We start from the raw sequence: 13306 nt of genomic DNA, 5'->3' as shown, positions 1-13306 counted from the left end.
CCTAGGGCCCCTACTTTTTTCCATCTATACTCTTGGCCTAGGACAACTCATAAAGTCCCACGGCTTCCACTACCACCTGTATGCGGACGACACTCAGATCTACCTCTCTGGCCCAGATGTCACCTCTCTGCTGTCCAGAGTCCAGAAGTGTCATCTCTTCAAGAAAGCCTACAGCCTGCAATAACCATTCTGCCGCCTCTCCATCGCCAGAGCCGCCGCCTCTCCATCGCCAGAGCCGCCGCCTCTCCATCGCCAGAGCCGCCGCCTCTCCATCGCCAGAGCCGCCGCCTCTCCATCGCCAGAGCCGCCGCCTCTCCATCGCCAGAGCCGCCGCCTCTCCATCGCCAGAGCCGCCGCCTCTCCATCGCCAGAGCCGCCGCCTCTCCATCGCCAGAGCCTCGCCACTACCTTCTGCCTCTTCCCCACTATCCCATAGAATGTAAGTCCGCAAGGACAGGGTCCTCTCCCCTCTGTACCAGTCTGTCAGTGTAAACTTGTTTACTGTAAACGATATCTATAACTCTGTATGTAACCCATTTCTCATGCACAGCACCATGGAATTAATGGTGCTATATAAATAATAATAATAATAATCAGTACAGGATATTCTGTTTGAGGGTTTAGAGCAGACAAAGAGGCGTACATTTCCATTACATGAGAAAATTCAAGCTCTCATTAAAAAAGAATAGAAAAAATGGAAACAAAAGGTAGACATAGCAGTGAACAAATTGTTCAGAAAATCTGCGTTGCCCTTTGAACACATGGGTATCCTGAAAGATCCTTTGGATAGGAAGGCTGATGGATACCTAGGCATACCTGGTTATCCTCAGTGGGAGCCCTGAAACCCCCATATCTATGATGACCTTGATGGAACAGCTGGAAGGTCAACTAAGCTATAATGTTCTCAACTACCAATGATGCAGGGAACAGCTGCTTTTCTTTTAGATGCCTCAGAAGACTCTGGAGGCCAGGTCCGACCTCTCTAACGCCACTTGTAGGGCTCTATGGCCATTGGAAATCTAGTCTAAAACAAAGTGACATTTCTTTTCGTGTGATGAAGAGTATCTTTGGTCAGGTTCTGTCCTGGACAAAGCTGGTGATAGAAAGAAAAGATTTTCCTGTTTTTCCCTCCCAGAGTATAGACTGTCCTTTGGGAGGAGAAGGTTTGGCCAGTAAAGATGTCCTAGAGATCAAGAAAAAAGGGAAGACAAAACAGGAAAAAATAGAGGATTCATGTTTGGGGGTCCCTCCTCGGGGGTGAGGGAGGGGAAATTCTCAGTGACATTAATCTCCGGGTAGGGGGAGGCTTTCCCTCTTCCTCCCTGCCTGGGCAAGAATTTCATCCAATGGATGAATGTTAAGTATAGTGGAATCAGGCCAGAGGTCGGAACTTTAGACTGTTCCTCCGTGAACATTTGCAGTAACATCCCCCCAGATATCTTGGGAGGAACGGTTAGCCCAGGGTGTTTGGTCAGAACACGAGTAAAGGATTGCATCCAACGTGAAAGAACTTCTGGCACTGAAATAGGCAATTGAGAAATTTCTCAAAGCCGTTTTGTTTTGTATCTTGTCGGACAAACAACGGTGACTTACCTCAACCATCAGAGGAAACAAGACCTTCCTGATGGCAGCAACGGAGGAAATTTTCCAGATGGCAGAAAAGCATCTCTTGTCATTAACCCCCAGAGCTTTTTTCAGTTTTGAAGTTTCGTTTTTTGCTCACCTTCTTCCCAGAGCCATAACTTTTTTTAATTTTCCATCAATATGGCCATGTGAGGGCTTATTTTTTGCGGGACGAGTTGTACTTTTGGACGACACCATTGGTTTTACCATGTTGTGTACTGGAAAAAAAAATCCAAGTGCGGTGAAATTGCAAACAAAGTGCAATCCCACACTGTTTTTTTGTTTGGCTTTTTTGCAAGGTTCACTTAAATGCTAAAACTGACCTGCCACTATGATTCTCCAGGTCATTACAAGTTCATAGACACCAAACATGTCTAGGTTCTTTTTTTATCTAAGTGGTGGGAAAAAAAATTCCAAAGTTTGCTTAAAAAAAAAAAAAATTGTGCCATTTTCCAATACCCGTAGCGTCTCTATTTTTCATGATTTTTGGTTGCGTGAGGGCTTATTTTTTGTGTGCCGAGCTGACGTTTTTAATGATACCACATTTGTGCAGATACGTTCTTTTTATCGCTCGTTATTGCATTTTAATGCAATGTTGCGACGACCAAAAAAACGTAATTCTTCCGTTTCGAATTTTTTTCTCGCTACGCTGTTTAGCGATTAGGTTAATCCTTTTTTTTATTGATGGGGCGATTCTTGAACCGTTGAAGGTGTCAACTGTTAAAAATCTTACATTAATGTCGGTAATTCTGGTAGTGCTGACATTAGCCTGTAGGGTCAGTGATATCCAGGCCTTATCAGTTAACCCCCATTTCCACAGATTTAAGAGCATAGGGTTATTTTAAGACCAGATCCAGCCTACCTTCCGAAAGTATCAATGACATTTAATAGTAGTCAGAAGATTATTCTTCCCTTTTTTTTTTCTACTAATCCTAGGAACCCAAAGGAGGAAAAATTCCCCACACTGGATGATAGGAGGTCTTTAATTACATGTCGGTAACAAAATAATGGAGGAAGAGTCAGTCGTTCTTTGTTTCCTTCCAGGGCTCTAGGAAAGGCCTTAAAGTTATAAAGGGTTTCCCAGCTAGATGGCTCAGGGAAGCCGTTAGGTTAGCCTACTCCTCTAGTGGTGTATCGGTTCCAGAGAGTATAAAACCTCATTCTACTTGGGTTGTTGTGCAGAGAGGGCAGAAGTGTCTATTGAAAAGATATGTAAGGCAGCGACATGGTCCTCTCCTTCAACCTATAACCACTATAGGCTTGATCTGACCGTTTCTGCTGTTCCATCCTTTGGAAAAAGGGATCTACAAATGGTGGTCACTCCCGAAGATGGATTTGGTTTCTTTGTAAATCTCTTTTGTGTTGCTTTCATGGGTAAAAAGAAAAGATGAAATTACTTGTAATGGGATTTTCTAGAGCACATGACAGATCATCAAGGCATCAGGAATTGTCTCACCTGTGCAACACTATGGAAATCCTGAAAACATGATCCGTGGGGTCTGTGAGGACTGTAGTTTGGGAAACACTGGTCTAGAGGGTGTTATTGTCTGGAGACGAACTAATGATATTTAAACCATTTTTGGCTATATATGACGGTTTGATCTGTTTTTATTGCATTTTTTATGATGTTTTATAAAACCATGTTTCTGGCTTTATTTTTTTTTTTTTTTTATCTTTATGGCCTTTACAAATTGGCTTAACCCCTTCAAGACCCAGCCTATTTTGACCTTAAAGACCTTGCCGTTTTTTGCAATTCTGACCAGTGTCCCTTTATGAGGTAATAACTCAGGAACGCTTCAACGGATCCTAGCGGTTCTGAGATTGTTTTTTCGTGACATATTGGGCTTCATGTTAGTGGTAAATTTAGGTCAATAAATTCTGCATTTATTTGTGATAAACACGGAAATTTGGCGAAAATTTTGAAAATTTCGCAATGTTCACATTTTGAATTTTTATTCTGTTAAACCAGAGAGATATGTGACACAAAATAGTTAATAAATAACATTTCCCACATGTTTACTTTACATCAGCACAATTTTGGAAACAAAATTTTTTTTTGTTAGGAAGTTATAAGGGTTAAAATTTGACCAGCGATTTGTCATTTTTACAACGAAATTTACAAAACCATTTTTTTTAGGGACCACCTCACATTTGAAGTCAGTTTGAGGGGTCTATATGGCTGAAAATACCCAAAAGTGACACCATTCTAAAAACTGCACCCCTCAAGGTACTCAAAACCACATTCAAGAAGTTTATTAACCCTTCAGGTGCTTCACAGCAGCAGAAGCAACATGGAAGGAAAAAATGAACATTTAACTTTTTAGTCACAAAAATTATCTTTTAGCAACAATTTTTTTATTTTCCCAATGGTAAAAGGAGAAACTGAACCACGAAAGTTGTTGTCCAATTTGTCCTGAGTACGCTGATACCTCATATGTGGGGGTAAACCACTGTTTGGGCGCACGGCAGGGCTTGGAAGGGAAGGAGCGCCATTTGACTTTTTGAATCAAAAATTGGCTCCACTCTTTAGCGGACACCATGTCACGTTTGGAGAGCCCCCGTGTGCCTAAAAATTGGAGCTCCCCCACAAATGACCCCATTTTGGAAACTAGACGCCCCAAGGAACTTATCTAGATGCATAGTGAGCACTTTGAACCCCCAGGTGCTTCACAAATTGATCCGTAAAAATGAAAAAGTACTTTTTTTTCACAAAAAAATTCTTTTAGCCTCAATTTTTTCATTTTCACATGGGCAACAGGATAAAATGGATCCTAAAATGTGTTGGGCAATTTCTCCTGAGTACACCAATACCTCACATGTGGGGGTAAACCACTGTTTGGGCACATGGTAAGGCTCGGAAGGGAAGGAGCGCCATTTGACTTTTTGAATGAAAAATTATTTCCATCGTTAGCGGACACCATGTCGCGTTTGGATAGCTCCTGTGTGCCTAAACATTGGCGCTCCCCCACAAGTGACCCCATTTTGGAAACTAGACCCCCCAAGGAACTTATTTAGTTGCCTAGTGAGCACTTTAAACCCTCAGGTGCTTCACAAATTGATCTGTAAAAATGAAAAAGTACTTTTTTTTCACAAAAAAATTATTTTCGCCTCAATTTTTTCATTTTCACATGGGCAGTAGGATAAAATGGATCATAAAATTTGTTGGGCAATTTCTCCCGAGTACGCTGATACCTCATATGTGGGGGTAAACCACTGTTTGGGCACACGGCAGGGCTCGGAAGGGAAGGCGCGCCATTTGACTTTTTGAATGGAAAATTAGCTCCAATTGTTAGCGGACACCATGTCGCGTTTGGAGAGCCCCCTGTGTGCCTAAACATTGGAGCTCCCCCACAAGTGACCCCATTTTGGAAACTAGACCCCCCAAGGAACTTATCTAGATGCATATTGAGCACTTTAAACCCCCAGGTGCTTCACAGAAGTTTATAACGCAGAGCCATGAAAATAAAAAATAATTTTTCTTTCCTCAAAAATGATTTTTTAGCCTGGAATTTCCTATTTTGCCAAGGATAATGGGAGAAATTGGACCCCAAATATTGTTGTCCAGTTTGTCCTGAGTACGCTGATACCCCATATGTGGGGGTAAACCACTGTTTGGGCGCACGGCAGGGCTCGGAAGGGATGGCACGCCATTTGGCTTTTTAAATGGAAAATTAGCTCCAATCATTAGCGGACACCATGTCACGTTTGGAGAGCCCCTGTGTGCTTAAACATTGGAGATCCCCCAGAAATGACACCATTTTGGAAACTAGACCCCCAAAGGAACTAATCTAGATGTGTGGTGAGGACTTTGAACCCCCAAGTGCTTCACAGAAGTTTATAACGCAGAGCCATGAAAATAAAAAAAAAAATTATTTTCTCAAAAATGATCTTTTAGCCTGCAATTTTTTATTTTCCCAAGGGTAACAGGAGAAATTTGACCCCAAAAGTTGTTGTCCAGTTTCTCCTGAGTACGCTGATACCCCATATGTGGGGGTAAATCACTGTTTGGGCACATGCCGGGGCTCGGAAGTGAAGTAGTGACGTTTTGAAATGCAGACTTTGATGGAATGCTCTGTGGGCGTCACGTTGCGTTTGCAGAGCCCCTGATGTGGCTTAACAGTAGAAACCCCCCACAAGTGACCCCATTTTGGAAACTAGACCCCCAAAGGAACTTATCTAGATGTGTGGTGAGCACTTTGAACCCCCAAGTGCTTCATAGAAGTTTATAATGCAGAGCCGTGAAAATAATAAATACGTTTTCTTTCCTCAAAAATAATTATTTAGCCCAGAATTTTTTAATTTTCCCAAGGGTAACAGGAGAAATTTGACCCCAAAAGTTGTTGTCCAGTTTCTCCTGAGTACGGTGATACCCCATATGTGGGGGTAAACTACTGTTTGGGCACATGCCGGGGCTCGGAATTGAAGTAGTGACGTTTTGAAATGCAGACTTTGATGGAATGCTCTGCGGGCGTCACGTTGCGTTTGCAGAGCCCCTGGTGTGCCTAAACAGTAGAGACCCCCCACAAGTGACCCCATTTTAGAAACTAGACCCCCCAAGGAACTTATCTAGATATGTGGTGAGCACTTTGAACCCCCAAGTGCTTCACAGACGTTTACAACGCAGAGCCGTGAAAATAAAAAATCATTTTTCTTTCCTCAAAAATTATGTTTTAGCAAGCATTTTTTTAGATTCACAAGGGTAACAGGAGAAATTGGACCCCAGTAATTGTTGCGCAGTTTGTCCTGAGTATGCTGGTACCCCATATGTGGGGGTAAACCACTGTTTGGGCACACGTCAGGGCTCGGAAGTGAGGGAGCACCATTTGACTTTTTGAATACGAGATTGGCTGGAATCAATGGTGGCGCCATGTTGCGTTTGGAGACCCCTGATGTGCCTAAACAGTGGTAACCCCTCAATTCTAACTCCAACACTAACCCCAACACACCCCTAACTCTAATCCCAACTGTAGCCATAACCCTAATCACAACCCTAACCGCAACACACCCCTAACCACAACACTAACCCCAACACACCCCTAACCCTAACCACAACCCTAATTCCAACCCTAACCCTAAGGCTATGTGCCCACGTTGCGGATTCGTGTGAGATATTTCCGCACCATTTTTGAAAAATCGGCGGGTAAAAGGCACTGTGTTTTACCTGCGGATTTTCCGCGGATTTCCAGTGTTTTTTGTGCGGATTTCACCTGCGGATTCCTATTGAGGAACAGGTGTAAAACGCTGCGGAATCCGCACAAAGAATTGACATACTGCGGAAAATACAACGCAGCGTTCCCGCGCGGTATTTTCCGCACCATGGGCACAGCGGATTTGGTTTTTCATATGTTTACATGGTACTGTAAACCTGATGGAACTCTGCTGCGCACCTAATTCTAAAGGTATGTGCACACGCTGCGGAAAACGCTGCGGATCCGCAGCAGTTTCCCATGAGTGTACAGTTCAATGTAAACCTATGGGAAACAAAAATCGCTGTACACATGCTGCGGAAAAACTGCACGGAAACGCAGCGGTTTACATTCCGCAGCATGTCACTTCTTTGTGCGGATTCCGCAGCGGTTTTACAACTGCTCCAATAGAAAATCGCAATTGTAAAACCGCAGTGAAATGCGCAGAAAAAAACGCGGTAAATCCGCCATAAATCCGCAGCGGTTTAGCACTGCGGATTTATCAAATCCGCAGCGGAAAAATCCGCAGAGGACCAGAATACGTGTGCACATTCCTAACCCTAACCCTAGCCCTAACCCTACCCCTAACCCTAACCCTACCCCTAACCCTACCCCTAACCCTAACCCTACCCCTAACCCTAACCCTACCCCTAGCCCTAACCCTACCCCTAACCCTAACCCTATTCTAACATTAGTAGAAAAAAAAAAATTTCTTTATTTTTTTATTGTCCCTACCTATGGGGGTGACAAAGGGGGGGGGTCATTTATTATTTTTTTTATTTTGATCACTGAGATAGATTATATCTCAGTGATCAAAATGCACTTTGGAACGAATCTGCCGGCCGGCAGATTCGGCGGGCGCACTGCGCATGCGCCCGCCATTTTGGAAGATGGCGGCGCCCGGGAGAAGACGGACGGGACCACGGCTGGATCGGTAAGTATGATAGGGTGGGGGGGGACCACGGGGGGGGGGGATCGGAGCACGGGGGGGGGGGGGAATCGGAGCGCGGGAGGGGTGGAACGGAGCGCGGGGGGCGTGGAACGGAGCACGGGGGGGCTGGAATGGAGCACGGGGGGGTGGAACGGAGCACGGGGGGGTGGATCGGAGTGCAGGGGGGGTGATTGGAGCACGGGGGGGTGATTGGAGCACGGGGGGAGCGGACACGAGCACGGGGGGGGAGCGGAGCACTGGACGGAGGGGAGCCGGAGCAGTGTACCGGCCAGATCGGGGGGGTGGGGGGGCGATCGGAGGGGTGGGGTGGGGGCACATTAGTATTTCCAGCCATGGCCGATGATATTTCAGCATCGGCCATGGCTGGATTGTAATATTTCACCCGTTATAATGGGTGAAATATTACAAATCGCTCTGATTGGCAGTTTCACTTTCAACAGCCAATCAGAGCGATCGTAGCCACGAGGGGGTGAAGCCACCCCCCCGGGCTAAACTACCACTCCCCCTGTCCCTGCAGATCGGGTGAAATGGGAGTTAACCCTTTCACCCGATCTGCAGGGACGCGATCTTTCCATGACGCCGCATAGGCGTCATGGGTCGGAATGGCACCGACTTTCATGACGCCTACGTGGCGTCAAAGGTCGGGAAGGGGTTAATTTAATATTTTGGTAGATAAGACTATTATGAATTAAGAGAGAACACGTTTTATTAATACTATTTTTTTTAAATTATTCTTGATGGAGGAAAAAACGGGTGACTTGAACTTTATATTTTTTTTTTTACTCTTTAATTTTAAAAACTTTTTTTTGTTTTACCTTGTTGTTACCCTTCGGGTACTTGAACCTATCATCTGATAGTTTATACTGTATACTACAATACCACAGCATTACAGTATATACTGTAAACAATAGGAACATAGTTGCAAAAAAGTTCAACATTTCTCCAATTGCACATTTTATTTTATTTTTTTTGTCACTAAATTAACTATAACTCATAATGTTGTGTACTGAGGAACTCATCCAGCCCTTATCGTAAAAAAAAAAGAAAAAAAAGGGGGTTAGTGCCTGTCATTACAATTTCTTGTGGTAGTGCATTCCACAGTCTGACTGGAAACCACGGTGCAAGTACTCGGCGCAGAGCGCAGGATAAATGTCCCTTCCTGCGATCTTCGGGAGACAGAATGAAAAAATCAACAGTATGTGAAGAATTGATTTTATTTATTTTTTACGCCGTTCCGCTTGCGGTATAGAGTACAGACCAAAAGTTTGGACACACCTTCTTATTTAAAGATTTTTCTGTATTTTCATGGCTATGAAAATTGTACGTTCACACTGAAGGCATCAAAACTATGAATTAACACATGTGGAATTATATACTTAGCAAAAAAGTGTGAAACTACTGAAATTATGTCTTATATTCTAGGTTCTTCAAAGTAGCCACCTTTTGCTTTGACTGCTTTGCACACTCTTGGCATTCTCTTGATGAGCTTCAAGAGGTAGTCACCGGAAATGGTTTTCAATTCACAGGTGTGCCCTGTCAGGTTTAATAAGTGGGATTTGTTGCCTTATAAATGGGATTGGGACCATCAGTTGTGTTGTGTAGAAGTCTGGTGGATTCACAGCTGATAGTCCTACTGAATAGACTGTTAGCTGCTTTTTTCTTGCCATAATACAAATTCTAAGTAAAGAAAAACGAGTGGCCATCATTACTTTAAGAAATGAAGGTCAATCAGTCCGAAAAATTGGACAAACTTTGAAAGTGTCTCCAAGTGCAGTGGCAAAAACCATCAAGTGCTACAAAAAGAACCTGGCTCACATGAGGACCGCACCTGGAAAGGAAGACCAAGAGTCACCTCTGCTTCTGAGGATAAGTTTATCCAAGTCACCAGCCTCAGAAATCGCAGGTTAACAGCAGCTCAGATTAGAGACCAGGTCAATGCCACACAGTTCTAGCAGCAGACACATCTCTACAACAACTGTTAAGAGGAGACTTTGTGCAGCAGGCCTTCATGGTAAAATAGCTGCTAGGAAATCACTGCTAAGGACAGGCAACAAGCAGAAAAGACTTGTTTGGGCTAAAGAACACAAGGAATGGACATTAGACCAGTGGAAATCTGTGCTTTGTTCTGAGTCCAAATTTGAGATCTTTGGCTCCAACCACCGTGTCTTTGTGTGACGCAGAAAAGGTGAACGGATGGACTAAACATACTTGGTTCCCACCGTGAAGCATGGAGGAGGTGTGATGGTGTGGGGGTGCTTTACTGGTGACACTGTTGGGGATTTATTCAAAATTGAAGGCATACTGAACCAGCATGGCTACCACAGCATCTTGCAGCGGCATGCCATTCCATCCGGTTTGCGTTAAGTTGGACCATCATTTATTTTTCAACAGGACAATGACCCTAAACACACCTCCAGGCTGTGTAAGGGCTATTTGACCAAGAAGGAGAGTGATGGGGTGCTACGCCAGATGACCTGGCCTCCACAGTCACCAGACCTGAACCCAATCGAGATGGTTTGGGGTGAGCTGGACCGCAGAGTGAAGGCAAAAGGGCCAACAAGTGCTAAGCATCTCTGGGAACTCCTTCAAGATTGTTGGAAGACCATTCCCGGTGACTACCTTTTGAAGCTCATCAAGAGAATGCCAAGAGTGTGCAAAGCAGTCATCAAAGCAAAAGGTGGCTACTTAGACGCTAAAGTCTAAGTGTGCTTCTGAGACTTTTATGTTTTTTTTTTTTTTTTTTTATCTACTCATGACAAATATATATCATAGGTTGTTAAGGAGTCAAAGGATGAAGTGCTGAATGTATTTTGCTGTTCTAACCAAGCCATCCTTTTGCACACTCAGAATTTTGACCAGAATAAGCTTGAAGAAGAAATGAGAAAACGTAAAGAAAGAGTAGAAAAATGGCGGGAAGATCAGCGTAAGAGAGTTGTGGAATCTATTGGAGAGTTGAGAAGAGAAGTAGAAGAAATGCGACAAGGAAAGAAATGGAGCTTAGAAGACGATGATGGTATACATATATTTATGGTAGTCCTTATTTTACTCGGTATTTTGTTTTAAAATATTTTGTTAATATTTTTTTTTTTCCATCTTAGATGATGAAGATGAACCAACGGAAGGTGAGAAAGAAGCCCAGGAAGAGGAGGATGAAGAGTTGGATCCGCTAGATGCCTACATGGAAGAGGTCAAAGAAGAAGTTAAGAAGTTTAACATGGGCAGTATGAAAGGTGGAAGTGAAAAGGTTGGCACTGATAACAAGTCTTATGACTTCTTACATAATTCATTATTATTGCATAAAGGGGTTTCCTCACAAACAGTCATTTTAATCAAAAGATCTTAGAATAAAAATAAGTTCCAAAATTTGATATGTTTTAAAAGAAATGTTCCTGTGCTGAGATAATCTTATAAATGTTCCCTGCTGTGTACTGTGTAATGAGTGTCTGACCGTACAGGAACATGGTTTGATCATATCACAGCTCCTGGGCAGGGGAGGTAGCAGGAGAGTATATAGACATTGCAGCACAGGATCACATCTCCTGGGCAGGGGAGGAAGCAGAAGAAAGTATACAGACAGGACAGCATGGGATCACAGCTGCTGTTTTCTGTGAGGTAAAACATGTTGGAAAACAGGCAGTGAAATGTTTTTACCTCACAGAAAGCATAATTTGCAATCCTGTCTGTAAAGTATTAATTTGGACATCTTATGTGGAAAGTACAAAAGCTTTTTAATTCTAGTATTTAATATGTTAAAACGCAATGAATGGCCAGACAGTAGACGTGTGACAGTACTTAAGAGTGGAACTTAGTGATGCAAGGTTTCTGGTAAAATTAGACATTCACAGATTACATTTCCAGAAAGGGTCTGTAGTTGTTCTCAAAACCTATTGTGCTTTAACCCTATACACTGCCCTGTCAGCACAATGTTAGACCCGCTCGTGCGATTCCAGCTGTTACAATTCCCATATTTGTTCTGACACAGGCAGGAGCGTCCTCATCCTGACGGCCATTAAACAAAGCGGGTTGGCTGTCTGGCATCGTTCATGGTTTACTTCAGCCCCTTTGTTTTTCACTTTAACCATGAAAAGCCTTACATTTTCTACATGTTTTGTTATATTTTTTTTTTCCTCACAGAAAACTGGCTCAACAGTAACAAAGGTAGTTACTGTGGTGACAACTAAAAAGGATGGTGTGGAGACCACAAAGAAGAAAGGAGAGCTAATGGAGAATGACCAAGACGCTATGGAGGTAATCTGATTGTGTTTGGAAATGTTATTGCCAAATCGAAGTGGCACAATTTTCATTGTTCTGACGCGTGATGGGTAGTCCACGTTTACCACCTGGCTTATCGATTAACCCCTCCCCACAAACTGACGTAATTGTACAACCAGATTGTAGGTGATTTTCTGCAATTGAGAGTACACAAGAGTTAAGCCCATGCTACCCACAGTAGGAGCCTGTTATACACAGCTGAGCTCCTGCTATGTGCCCTGGGACCGGACCTTGCTCCCACCATAGCACTTTAACAGCGCAGATGCTGCTGTCAATGGGGACAGCGGCATGTGAGGAGTTATAGTGTATGAGCACACACCTAAGTATAAGTTGCAAACATTTCTGCATCAAAAATGTGTCTCTTAGCTGGAAAAAAAAAGATGAATAAAAAAATACCCATGTTCATTACAATGAGGAAAAACGCTAAAAGGATCGACATGCTGCAGAGGTAAAACTGCTTCACATCTGCAAGGATAAAATAAGGAACGTGTGCATGAGATTTCTGAAATCTCATTCGTAATGCTCGGACAGTACATTTCTGTGTTAGAGGTAGATGTATAAGAAATCAGTGCACTTTCCTAAACCAAGGGCTACGGCAAAGAAACCTATACAAACCATGTACGTCTCTCTACAGTCGACCACAAAAATTGTGCCAAAATACTGGTGTATGCAAAAGTTCACCAGGGGTGGGGTGGAGTGAAGTTGCACCAACTTTTGCGGGGGAAGGGCTTTAAGTCACAATTGATTAGTATAAAAGATCTGGAATTGCTAAACGCTGCCCACAAAGTGGGAAATGAATAACAGGTTATCACAGATAAAATAACATAAAAAAAGGCTCAAATGGAACAATGAATTGAGTGCAAATGAAAAGAAGGCACACAAAAGTGCAAAGGCAATAATAGGTGCATTTTTTTAAAACTTTTTTTTTTTTACATGTTTTCTTTGCAAATTTTTCCCCACTCAATAGTATGGGAGAAATCTGCAGCAAAAACACTGAAAGAATTGGCATGCTGCTGATTTACAGCTGCACCAAATCTGCAAGTCACAAATAAGCAACGTTTGCAGGTTTTTGCCTCCCTCACCATGGCCATTTCTCTGACCACTGAACACTTTGCACTTTTGTGTCTTTAAAGTGGAGGTCGGGTTTCAGCCTTCTTACCTCGGCCTTGTCTCTGACCACCAAACACCTGGTACATGAAGTTTTTGTGACCCTGTTGCAACAAAAGTTTTGATGGGTATTGTTGTGATCATGCATCCAATATCCACACAATTT

The 13306-nt window shown here is 43.2% G+C and overlaps 1 protein-coding gene across 1 annotated transcript in view; it reads left to right on the top strand.

The window, feature by feature from the left end:
- The window catches only part of DDX46 (DEAD-box helicase 46), a 100049-nt gene that overhangs the window by 24894 nt on the left and 61849 nt on the right, over window positions 1-13306 (top strand). Inside the window, exons 5-7 of the mRNA XM_069763820.1 lie at window positions 10609-10774; window positions 10860-11005; window positions 11896-12009. Coding sequence (XP_069619921.1) covers window positions 10609-10774; window positions 10860-11005; window positions 11896-12009 — 426 coding nt within the window. The remainder of the gene's footprint in view (window positions 1-10608; window positions 10775-10859; window positions 11006-11895; window positions 12010-13306) is intronic.

The sequence above is a fragment of the Ranitomeya imitator genome, chromosome 4, assembly GCF_032444005.1.
Source record: "Ranitomeya imitator isolate aRanImi1 chromosome 4, aRanImi1.pri, whole genome shotgun sequence".
Lineage (NCBI taxonomy): Eukaryota > Metazoa > Chordata > Amphibia > Anura > Dendrobatidae > Ranitomeya > Ranitomeya imitator.
The sequence above is the reverse complement of the archived record's forward strand: the minus strand, read 5'-3'. Positions and strand labels throughout refer to the sequence as shown.